We start from the raw sequence: 12526 nt of genomic DNA, 5'->3' as shown, positions 1-12526 counted from the left end.
AATAAGTTCCCTTAGAAGGAAAGCCTGCCTGCAGACTGTAAGTGGAAAGCATTTTTTACACTCAGCGTGGCAGTAACTCATTAAAAGTGAAAACATTTTCTACTCCGCGAGATTAAAATGCAGCACACTTAGGATGTCGGGTTTTTTTTACCTTCTCGACATAGTACTTCGGGTAAGTGCGCTTGGATGATGTTTGATGTCCGCACACCTTTAAGGATTCATACACAACTTTTCAGGTATAGTGCCAAGCTTCTCCTTGAAGTGTCCATCCTGGGTTTTCGACAGACTTTGATTGCGTTTGGATCCTGGAGCTTTATCTAGGCTATCAAAAGATATTCACAAACTAATCCCCGTGTTTGTTCTGCAGGATAATCTCCACAAGTCTTCCTTTCTCTTAGCAGAGAGACGGGGCAGAAGGAGAAGGTTCGAAGAGGGGGCGTCCACTGGGGAGAAGCGGCCGCTGAGCGAGGCGGTGGAGGCGGTGAGGTGAGGAGCGCACTCAGAGGAGGGTGACGGGGGCATGGAGATGTTGCGTCGCTCCTCTGTGTTTGCCTCTGAAGTGTTTGACCGCTCGCCCACCGACAAGGAGCTGGTGTCCCAAGCCAAAGCACTGTGCAGGGAATACATTCACTCCAGGCTGAACCGTGCCGGGATCGGCTGGTCCAAGCCTGAACACGGACTGGCTGCGTCAGGTGGGACACTGGGAGAGATATCTTCGGTCCTGCTGTGGCTGGGTAAGTTTTCGGGAAACGTTCGTGCGTTTTTGCGCACAATAGTACACTTAATTCAAACAGAGACCCGCGATCACCCTCAAATGTGTGTTTAATATTCAAGAATGTATCGTATTCCTGCTAAATCCTAATATGGTTTCCGGGAGCGCTGAGTTCACCTTTCACGTTTTTGTGCAGCCAAATGCCACAATATTCTATATTCTATTAAATATATCTATATTTTAATCGTTTAAACGGCCAGATTGGGATTTATGATAAAGATATGTCTTTATTTTATATTTATACTTATAAATAAATAAACACGTAAACGACTTTATCGGAGAACACCTTTATTATTTAGAGAATCATGACGTGATTCCCAGGAATCCCCATAATAAAGCTAAGGTCACCGTTTAGTTTGCGTAATATTTTCCTTTCTGGATGCTGGCCCAGTATAAAAACTGGTGTGGTGGATTTTCTTCCTCTGGGAGGATTCACTTTACCATGCGTGCGGAACTTCCCACCTCCAGATAATTCACTGGAAGTTCATGTTGAAACTCGGCTGCTCAGCTTTGAAAATCCTGGAGGGGGTACACTGTTGCTGAATAGTGAAACTGAACAAAACCACTTGTGCCCTTCTAAGACTAGAGTTACAAAACACTTCGACAATAATGAGACTTTTTTCATAAATAGTTCACCTTTTTTGATAGCAGACTAATATCTGGCAAAATAACAGAAAAACTCCAAGCAAGGAGGACCAGTCTAGCCATGTTCTGACCAAACTCACTTAATTCCAGCATCTTAAAAGCTCACTAACTGATATGTCATATCTGGTTTGTTTAATCTCAACAAAAACTATGTTGTGTAAAAACATTTATGTCACGGAGTTTTTTGGGCTGGGTCAGAGACTCCAGGACGTTATTGGTATCTTTGGAAAGTTTAGCTCTTTTCCTCTGCTTTGAGTCTTTCTACAGTGCTCAGTTAATAGTTTCACTAAAGTGTTTACTGTTAAAAGGGTTCCATTAAGATTCAGAGAGATGATAAACCCATGTTTTATCACCGGGCAGTGTCCCTTTGTTTCTTAGTCAGATCCGGTGCGTGGCTGTCATACCCTGATTTAAAATACAAAGATGGGAACAGCCAAGAGGTAAAATGAATGTATGTAACAGATAGAAACAGCTTCTGGGTTAGAAAAGTGAGACCAGCACAGAAGTGCTTTAAACCTGATTCTTTTGAACAGTCGTCTGGTTCTATAGAAATCTATGAGAAAATGTCTCCGCTGCTCTCTGCACCTATGACTTCTACAAACACTTTCCTGATGTGTTTATGAATTCAATCCCTAGTTTCAATTCTTACTAAATACAACATGATGCTCATTAGGTAAATTATGATCCACACTGGAGTCCAAAGGGGCAGTAAAGCGTGATATCCTTTAGGGCATGGCTGTGTTGTGATTGTCGCTTATAAATGGTGACGGTGAAAATGCTAAAGTTGAGGCTTCACAACTTCACCAAAGAAGTTCTGAAAACTCAAAAACTGACTGACTGGCTTAATAGGGGGTTGCCTGCGAGATAGTCCAAGCTCAGCTCAACGCTGAGTTGTTGCCTGTTAATATAAATTTTATATTAATTGTAAATTTCTTTCAATTTTCCTTATTTCTTTGATAGAAGAGGTTGAGTCTGTAGATTAGATTTTTTTTACAGTGTCTTAATTGCAGTAAAATATCTTTCTGTGAGTATTAAGGAATGACATACGGGACACTTTACTGCATGCACCAAGATGGTTTCACACCTCAGGTGAGCAGGCCATTTTCAGTACCAGCCTCCTGACGACCGGTCAAACCAGCTGCTTCTTATAAACACGTGACTTCCTGTTTTGATGTAGCTACACTCCCAATATATTTGTCATCATTATTATTTGAAAACAGTTCCATGGAAGCAGGCCCTGTTGAGAAGTCTTAACCGACCAATTAGCCCGCATTAGCAGAATGTAGGCTAACCAGCAGTTTATTGGTGATATCAAAATCACTGTATGAGTAATTAAAGAACATTATTATTGTTTCCTTTCAATTAGGCCGCATAATTTAAACTAGTTTAGTTTTTTTTTTTGGCCAGAAGTAGATTTGCATTCAGTGAGGTCAATTTCAGCCATTTTCAGGAACGACATGATTAAGGAAATGGGTATCTTTACATTGGGTTCAACTTCACAGTGACATTGTCCATGTTTAATATACGGTCTTTGCTCTTTGACCAAGCCAGGGTGTCTAACTGAGCAAAAGTGCTTCCCCAGTAAATCAAAACAATTGACAACATTTTTCCAATTAGATTAAATACAAAGTATTACGTAAAATGCAAAGTATTTTATTCAGTAATATCTCTCAAAAGTCATATCTTTTATACAGCATTATCTAAGGTGGTCAAAATTGCCTTTACTAGCCATATGACTAGCTACTGGACGAGATAGCTGTGGCTTATAATGTGTAATAGTTACTTTTAAAAGCCACACAGCTTTGTTTTGAGAGTTTTTTTTTAAAGTGAGAGCTTTGACTGAGTTTGCTTTCTCTTGTTTTGGACAGGCGATGAGTTGGAGTACCTTCGTCCCAATGTGTACCGTAACGTCGCCCGCCAGCTGAACATCACAGTGGCATCGGAGAGCGTGGTGTCCGACGCCTTCCTGGCTGTCGCTGCAGACATTTTCTCCACAGGTAGGTCAAACTCTGGAAAATCAAGCCATGCAGATCTGCATCACAGGAACTAACGTTGGTGCTTTCTTAACTGGTCTAACCTGTACTAAGTGGACTTCAAAATGAAAAAAGGGAACGTATTTTGGTTATCACTGGGAAGGAGGAAGCCTGAGACAGACAAAATAAAGATGTACTGAAAGTTTAGAGAACTGAGTTACTTTACAAATTACAAATGGCTAAAACGTTTTGTATAAGTGATAATGCCGCCCGTTGTCGTGTAAACACTTCTTATTTAGGCTCACCACAGGATTCTCCATTAGTGAGAGACATTTTTAGGGCTGCCATTATCCCCCTCAAATGAAAGGAGCTGGAGGGAAAACATTCAGTCCATATTAGGTTAACACGATGGTGGAGCGAGTGATTGTTACAGACAGTTTGGACCCCATCCAAGGAGTTCAGACATGAGTCCCAGCTGGGTAATTCTTCAGGGAATTTTTAACAAAGCAGTCTGATGAAAAGGTAAAGAACAGTTGGCTGGAGACGAGAGAAAATCCAGTCAGTCTGGTCCTCAGTAATGTTCAGAGTTACTTAGTAATTCAAACGTAGCGAACTTAAAGATTATCTGCCTTAATTCTCACAGTTCACAACTGATTATGATAACTTACAAAGGGAATTCAATACCACGAGCAAAAAAGGGGGAAAAAAAAAAGGTCTCACGTCTCAGTCTCATGTTGAAAACTTGCGTATCAGTGAATACAGTGTAAACATGGACAAACCGCAGTGCCGACAGAAGAAGAGAACAAAGAGGAAGTCCTGAGCAACAGCAGATTATGACCACAAACTTGTGTAATCTGCACGAGCACAGTTAGAAATGTCATTTGGCTTTCCGCACGACAAAGATAAACTACAGCGGCAATATGTTCAGGCATCGTAACGCAACCCGCGCAACGGTGTAGCTGTAGTCATTTAGTCATGTAGTCGACACACACACAGACTACACTGTTACAATTTCCATTTCCTGTAGTACTAAGTACATATTAATTATATAAAAGTAAACATAGATAATAATATAATAATATATGTTTTACACCCCTTCTGATGTTGTGTGTCTTATTGTAAAAGTAGCCACAAGTGAAAGCCTTATTTAACTCCAGCTGATTTTCTCATTCACAGCACCTAAAACTTACATAGTGTTGTTTTTGTAGCAGCAGGGAGATCATACTCGAGTATGGCTTGAATGTTTTTTTTTGGTTGACTTCCTATCGAGTATCGAGTACAGCTTAATTTCCACTATATTTTACCTTCATACCTTCATGTCCTTTTCAAACATTTAAAATCTTTCTGAACAGTTCAAAAAAACTACATTCCTGACCTATCAGATGTTGATAGCAGTATGAAATATGCAGAAACTTTAGAGTATCATCCTGCAAGTTTCCAGATTTCCTCTTCAAAGAGATCAGACGACAGTTAGAGGAGATTGATGAAGCCGAGGCTCGGTTTGTATGTGTTGGACATATAAACACGACAAAAATAGTCCGAAGCACTGACTGTAAATGGTGTGGCGGCAGAAAGCTCTACTGAGCGTGCAAGCTTGGTTGGAGAAATGATGTGCTCACTAATCTAGCGAGGCATTCTGCCTGCCTGCCGTCCCAGGTCTGGTGTTTGGATTTTCCCCGTTGCAGGCCTCCTGCTGAGATTGGATAATTTGTTCATCCACCTTTAAAGAAATCCTACTGCAGTTATTCAAGTGGAGAGCAGGGTCTCTCCACTTATGAAATAATGACTTTCAGTATGTGCTCACACATCAGACACCAGGACATTGATGCTTCCATAGGTTTAAGTAAAGATGTGGTTTCTTTTTCTCTCATAAGGTGTGACATGGGGAAAGGTGGTTTCCTTGTACGCTGTAGCGGGAGCCTTGGCGGTGGACTGTGTACGCCATGGTCATCCAGCAATGGTCCATACCATTGTCGACTGCATGGGGGAGTTTGTCCGCAAGAGCCTGACTTCCTGGTTAAAAAAGAGAGGAGGCTGGGTAAGGACGACTTATTATTACTTGTTTGTATGTTTCCGTAAGCGTGTGTTAGTCTGTATAAATGTACGACTATGTGGCAGCTATGAGACAAGTAACTGAAAATGACAGCCGGCATCTGTGGGTTCGGTTAAGTGTCAGTAAGAGCTCATAAAACCAAAGAAGAGAGGAAGCCATCAGCTAGTCTAGTCTGTTAAGTTAATGCAGTTCCCCACAATGACTATAACTTTAACCAACCACAGCCTGCTTACGTGTCGTGGTTTCTCTTTGCTGCTCTTTTCAGTCTTCTTTTTCCCCCGGGCAAAACAGATGACTGCCCCTCCCTGATCCCGATTCTACTGAAGCTCTCTTCCTGATAAAAGGGAGTTCTTCCTTCTTACTGTCACCAGTTGCTTGCTCATTTATAATCATCTGATTGTTGCATTCTTTCTCTGACGTTGTAACGACTTTTTCTTCCAATACCAACCTATGTTACATATTCAGGTATCTGTGTATGTACATTAGGAAACTCTCCCTCCACATATGATGAGAAATATTTTATTCTTTGTAAAAATGTACTGATCTGAGACGGTGAACGTGTAGAAGGGATTTATGGTTGCTGTAAAAATAGTGTGGCGCTCACCTGCCCCTTTTCCCACGCTATGTGTGATTTACTTACATGCAGTCAGAAACTTTGCTTTAGGCTGTTCGAGCAGGGTTGAAATTGAAACTGGAGCTTTGTGTGGACATGTAACTTCAGAGTCCCGCTTTTCAGTTTTGCGCTTTGAGTTGACGTGAGGCGATTTTTCTTTTCTTTTCACACAGCCTTTGTGATACATTCCAGTTCATCACCTGCAGGTCTTTTCTATTTGTCAGACACCGACAAATGTTAATGAACGGTTGCATGTTTTCAGAAGCTTTCTGAAGATTTACCGAGCTCAGGATTTTTACTGACAGCTTGATCTCACATTTTCACTGAGAGCGCACATCCTCCTGTGCTGGGCGTGGTGGTTGTCAATCGCAACGTGTGTGTCTGCGTGTGTGATTCAGCGTACAGGGATTTTTATTTCATTAGATAACAACTTTATTGAAGCAAATAGGGTTTATTTTAAAGAAAGACAGCACATGAACACTTTTAAATCTAAATACTCCCTCTGAAGCAGCATTTTCTTATCATTCAGTCCAAGCTGCTGCTGGTCTCCCTGGCTCATCCTCACTGCTTTGTGTTTTCACTCACAGCTCTTCCTTTTTTGAACTTTTTGGCATCCAGGTCAACTATAGTGGATACATAAGTTCAGTTACTCCTAAGGCCCTAGCAGAGTAATCTCAACTGATCACATTAATTGTGGGCATAAAGCAGTTTTAAATGAAAACATTTTTGTTGGTCAAATAAACTTCAGAATTCCCTTAACCCTTTCACACATAGTGGTCACTACAGTGGACAGCTATTCAAAGGCTATTTTCTTGTATTTGTGTCAGTTTTGATGGTATACGTGCACATAAACCACCACACTGGACACTGATGTGTCATCCCATACCCTGCCACCCACTGGGCGTTTAATGTTACTATAGATGTATGACGTGTTTCATTGTAATTGTTATTTAACCCTGTCATGCATGAATTATGACAACCTCAATCGGGATTTTTCTCTTAAGTTTCTTCTTTTCTTTTCATGCCTAAAGATGAATAAAAATACTTAAGAAAAAAATGCTGATTGAGGTTGTCATAATTCATGCATGAAAATGTTAAAGCTTGCCGAAAGTCTGTCTGACTTTTGATTTGAACCTTTTTTGATTTTAACCTTGATTTTTCTGTGTGTGTGTGTGTGTGTGTGTGTGTCTTTTGTTTTTTTCTGTTTTATACGATCTGCTTTGAGCAAATTGCCCCTTGACGAATTTGGCTCAATTGAAGTTAAACCAAAAAGATTGTATTTACTACTTTAAATTAAATTCATTTCAAAAATAACATTTTTATTTTATTTAGCTGTGATGAAGTTCGTCACAATAGCAGCAGAGGCTGGGAGGAAACAAATCAGTGAAGCTAACTATATTTCATTGTTATTAATCCTCTCAGTGCTTGTCGGCCTAATTTAAAAACAGCATGCTCCACCTGTAATTGGTGTGTCATATCGTGTTACAGCCACCCAGATCAGAATCGCAATATCCTTTTGTTTTAAATTAACTAGAATTCTTTGTTTACAAAAAAAGGAAAAACCTGGAACAAATGGTTCAGTTAGAAAGGGGATGTTCTTCTGCAGAATTGTGTTTATAGGAATAGCCTATCTGATAAAGTCCTGGACAAACAGTGTGTGAAATGGAACGATGCCTGACAACGTGCCTCTGTCCGCGTTCTGCTCTGCTGGAAAGAGCACATTAATGCCTTTCCAGCAGAGCGAACCACAGGCCCGTGCGCTCTGAAACATGGCACCCGAGCCTGTTTTGTTCAGAGAGAAGTGGAGTGTGACGAAATGGAGAGCGATGCATTGTATAACTGACCTCCTGAGTACAAATGAGCGACCTGTTTTTCACTCTAACCCAGAGACGTCTGCTCTGACAGATGATGTCAGTGTGCGGGGAAAACTTAAATAACGTTGTGTGACTGGGAGAAGCGGCAGGAGCTGAAGGAGGAGAAGTGTTTAGTGTCAGAGCTGACACTAAACTGCACTCTGTGGTATTTCATTGTCTGTAAAAGTCTGAGTAGATGGCCTCGTATTGTAAGCAGTGCTCAGAATTAAGTGTGGGCTCTGGCTTTAAAATGGCATTCTTGTGGGCTAGCTGCATATCTGCAGATTGTCAGATTAGTGGAAAATGAAGGACACATGTTGAAATTGTAAGGTCGTCTTGTGTCTGTTAAACCCTGTGAGAACCAAGTCATCATTCACGAAGAGAAACTCTAACCATCTATTTTGGAAAAACCCCCAAAAGGACTCTTTGGGGAAAAAAAGTAAAAAAAGCTTTTGATGTGTGTCAGTCAGAAGGTTTACTTTCTTCTATTCTATTTATTTTTGTCCCCTGATTACCAAGACTTGGGAGAACAGCTTTCAAAAATAACATACTCTCACAGCCCGGGACAGTGCAACTTAGACTTCAGAGGGTTAAAACAATAGACTGTAAATAAACGATGGACATAGCCATGGTGACATCATGATATGTGAAATTCTGCTTTGAAAGAAAGCTTACCAGCCACTGACAGCTTTGATTTTTTTTGAGCTAGAGGTGTATTGTGCCAGGTTATTGATTAAAGTTAGTTAGCTGATTAGCAATCAACTGAAAAACAAGCCAGCTTTATAGCACTAGAAATGCTGTTTATAGCCTTCTCCAAAACAGTTTGGCCCTCTATGGACAGTGTTTAATTTAAACTCTTAACTTTCCTCTGCCTTATTTCAACTGTCTCATCCTCATGATATTATCCCTCAGTGTGTGAGTGTGTTGTCTCTCCTTTGTGTTTTGTCAGTATGTTGTCTTATGGACTTTGTATTTTTGGGACTGCTTATCAAACTCTCTTAAAGGTGTGTTTTGTGTTTAGCGCTCCCTCCCTTAGAGTTGGCTCCTGGGTTCTAAACCTGCATCATATGACAAGTATTTTATTAGTCCATCCATCCATCCATCCATTCGCTTCCGCTTATCCTTTTCAGGGTCGCGGGGGGCGCTGGAGCCTATCCCAGCTGTCATAGGGCGAAAGGCGGGGTACACCCTGGATTTTATTAGTCTGCTACTTAAAATTAATAAGCAGGTATTTGTGTCTTTGCTTTGCACCCATACAGACAGTGAGGTCAAGTGCACTGCAACTTAAGAAAAGACCAGAAACTACAGCAATGCTGTAAAAGCACACAAAACACAATGAACGTTAAACAAAACATAATAGAAAAAGGGAGTGTTATTGTTTCCCCAGAAACATTTCCATGGTGTTTTGTTAGATTTTGTTGTTTTCTGTTGTATTTCCTTTGTGTTTTGTGTGGTTTTGCAGCATTTTCCTATTTGCTGGTAGTTTTTTGAGTTGCAGTCTGTTTGACCTTTCAGGGCTACCGTACACACAGTATATGGATGCAGCTTGTTAAAAGCTAGCTTTAGCTAATAACTTAGCACTACAGTTTTTTATTCAAATACGGTCTCTTCTAGCTTCAAAATATTTACATGGTGGCTTCAAAATGCCAAAACAAATGGTTGATGTTATGGTTGCTACATTCATTCTTTATATACAGTTTATGACTCACAGAATATGCATCTGGAAGACACAAATATCTACTTGTTAGAGTTAAGTAACACAAAAAATACTTACATTTGACTCACCTAAGCAGTAGCACAAACTTCACAAACAGCTCAAATTGAGACATGTCACATGTTGAGTGGGCCGGATTAGTGATAAAGTGATTATAACCATACAACAGGTGAATTATGTAAAAATAAATAAATCTTTTGTACAGTTGTTATAAAGGGGGGAAATTGGCTCAAACTGTTTTCTGTAGCAGGTGGTGAAGATGTTGATTTCTCCTGAAAAGTTGGATATCTTGGTTGGTTTTTATTTTCAGCCACAAAGGTTGCCACTTGTGTGAAACTTACTTATCTTTATTCCTCTGTCTCCCTGCAGGTGGATGTAACAAAGTGCGTGGTGAGCACTGACCCAAACTTCTGTTCGCACTGGCTGGTGTCTGCTGTCTGTGCCTTTGGACACTACCTGAAGACGGTCGTGCTACACCTCCTCCGCGAGAAGTGAAAGAAAAAGAGACACAGTGGATTGTGAGCACACTGCCCGGCACTGCACACCACCAACACCACTAAAGCACCCACTGCTTTGGAATATGTTTACACTTATTTGCACTGAGCCTCGTTGATGAACACCCACCCATTTCACAGACAGCGAACTTTCCTCGCGTCTTTGGCTTCCCCCTGTCTATTTATTATTAATGGTTATATAATGGCACACATCGGATGCAAACGTATAAAAACTGCATCTGTGAGCAAGTTTAGCTTTTCATTTTTCATCAAACTGCACAGCTTCCAGTCTTGGTGCCTGTTTTGCAGGGATTTGGCTGCTCCTAGTGGTACCAAATGGTAACTACTAGCCCTATACACAGAGAAGTCAACTCAGGATAATCTGCGAGATCCTGTGGCCATTCATGAGAACTTGGTATTAGAGGAAATCTACACTTTTCGCCTGGGCTGTAATAGTTCATGCTAGATAAAGAGAAAATTCAACATATTTTTGACCAACTAAGGACTGTACAAAATTCCTTGATATCGAGGGATCAGAAAAAACATGGTTTGTGTATTTGTTTTTCTTTTGACTTTGCAGTCTGAAATGCTCAGAACAGCACATTCTCTGTTTCAGGCCTTTATTGTTCTTATCATGATTGGCAGCAGCTTTGACATTTTCTCTCCATTCCTACAGTCACTCTTCAACATTGTTCTGAAAGCATTTAAAGTGACAGTTCGTCCCAATGTCAGATTGACAGATTTTCCTCTGGCCCTCTTATGCTGTATGTCAGTCTACATTATTCAGGCGTGAGTTGCTGTTTTTGGAGGTGACAGGTTTATATATGTCTGCTTTCTCTTGAAAATAATAAAAATTAAATGACAACGGCCCTTTGATGCTCAAAGCATTGAAAACTCAGCAGCAATGCCTCTTACGCTAAATCATCAGCCCTGTTTCACCATTTTCTTTTTACTAAATAAAATTTTACCATAGCTAATTCCAGCGATACAGTTAACAAATGTTAACTGTAAAAAAACAAACAAAAAACAGTAACCTTTTAGAAAGAAAGTCAGTCTCTCATCAAACTACTGACAACAAGGTTTGCAGATAGTTTTTATTTATTTTTTAAATGAGTAACCCTGTCATGATTTCTGCAAAACGATGCATGGTGTGCTGTTATCTGTAAAATGGCAAATGTGACCTTGACCTTGATGAAACAAATTTGGATGGAAACCCATTAGGTGATCATTGTGTTTAAGTGTGATTACATTCTGATCAATACTCCAGGAGGAGTAATCCTCACCGTGGCATAAGCTTGTTGGTTCTACAGTTGGATGAAACAGGTGGCATTGATCCAAACTCTAGAAGGATCAATAAGACCATAGACCAGAGGGAATCAATGCAGTTTTGGTTTTGGGGTGAAATGTACCTTTGTTATAAAAAGGGTAGACCATACATTTATTCTACCTGGTGAATCCATAGTAAACATTAAGATTACAAATGTTGAAGCTGGGATTAAGCTTTATCCCAAGTTATTTATGAATACTTTTTTATTAGGATATAAAATTAGAACATTTTAGTTTTTTAATGGGCTTCGATGCTTACACCAAGTCTCTATGTACAGCAGCTTAATTCATCTTCAGTGGTCACTGTGAGGGAGTTTGTTATATTGCTGTACTGAAACTGCAGTGAGTTGCAACATGTTTTTTTCTGAGCACTTTCATTTCGTGAGTAGAATTTATTCCATGAATAATTTCACTGTTTGTATGGCATGTTAAATACATAAATGTTTGTGAATGGTCTTTGACTTTAAATATGCAGACATAAATAAAATATTCTTAAAGCAATCTGTAAAGTCTGGAGCCATTAATGATGATTTTCAGCTGTTTTCCAAAGGATGAGCACTTGTAAACCCTGAATAAATGATTCCTCATTACAAAGTATTAATTAGTGGTCTATGTGCATGAAATGAAAACACCTGTATTTACAGGTGGGTTTTTTTTCAGTGTTTATGTTTCAGTCTTTTTTGTTTCATATCCCAGGACTGATCTCTAGTTGCACATCATTTACTGAATTGTTTTCAAATGTAAACTTACTGTTGTATGTGTAGGCTGCAAAGAAACTGCATAAACACTGAAGGCTATTGTTACCGCTGAACCACATTCAGTGGGTCAAAATAGCATGCATCTTTGCAAGCAGTTATTTGTGTTAAACTGTGAAATATCTCTTATAATAAATAAAGTCTGATTTTGGGGTCTTCATTCACAGGGAAACCTTTCAGAAAATAATTTGGCCTCATTTGACTTGATGTAAGCTGTTTACAGCCCATTTACCTACACTCTTCTACACTACTACAATTTTCATCATTTATAAGTCTATATTTTCTAACAGTTGGGTTTATTTTTTAATTAGTTTCCATATAAACCTCT

The 12526-nt window shown here is 39.7% G+C and overlaps 1 protein-coding gene across 4 annotated transcripts; it reads left to right on the top strand.

Moving 5' to 3' along the window:
- On the top strand, positions 1 to 12299 carry boka (BCL2 family apoptosis regulator BOK a). Of its 4 annotated transcripts, none has more exons than XM_085265268.1 (5): positions 1 to 172; positions 402 to 734; positions 3286 to 3414; positions 5265 to 5428; positions 9993 to 12299. In XM_085265268.1, exons 2-5 carry the CDS (start codon positions 521 to 523, stop codon positions 10116 to 10118), a joined length of 633 nt encoding a protein of 210 aa, XP_085121394.1. In that variant the 5' UTR covers positions 1 to 172; positions 402 to 520; the 3' UTR covers positions 10119 to 12299. The 4 variants fall into 4 exon arrangements, with proteins under 4 accessions (XP_085121394.1, XP_085121391.1, XP_085121393.1 ...); XM_085265265.1 differs by having other exon boundaries at positions 399 to 734; XM_085265267.1 differs by having other exon boundaries at positions 1 to 236.
- The last annotated feature ends 227 nt before the right edge of the window (positions 12300 to 12526 follow it).

Source organism: Mchenga conophoros, linkage group LG23 (assembly GCF_057382185.1).
Source record: "Mchenga conophoros isolate Kocher_MC1m ecotype Shallow Benthic linkage group LG23, M_conophoros_male_GT1.1, whole genome shotgun sequence".
Lineage (NCBI taxonomy): Eukaryota > Metazoa > Chordata > Actinopteri > Cichliformes > Cichlidae > Mchenga > Mchenga conophoros.
This window is presented reverse-complemented; position numbering and strand designations above follow the sequence as displayed.

Bases quoted from the DNA above. Each gene is read 5' to 3' on its own strand.
- boka (XM_085265268.1), top strand. From the start codon at position 521: ATGGAGATGTTGCGTCGCTCCTCTGTGTTTGCCTCTGAAGTGTTTGAC. The intron at 735-3,285 runs GTAAGTTTTCGG...TGTTTTGGACAG, and splicing joins TTCGGTCCTGCTGTGGCTGG to GCGATGAGTTGGAGTACCTT. The intron at 3,415-5,264 runs GTAGGTCAAACT...TTCTCTCATAAG, and splicing joins TGCAGACATTTTCTCCACAG to GTGTGACATGGGGAAAGGTG.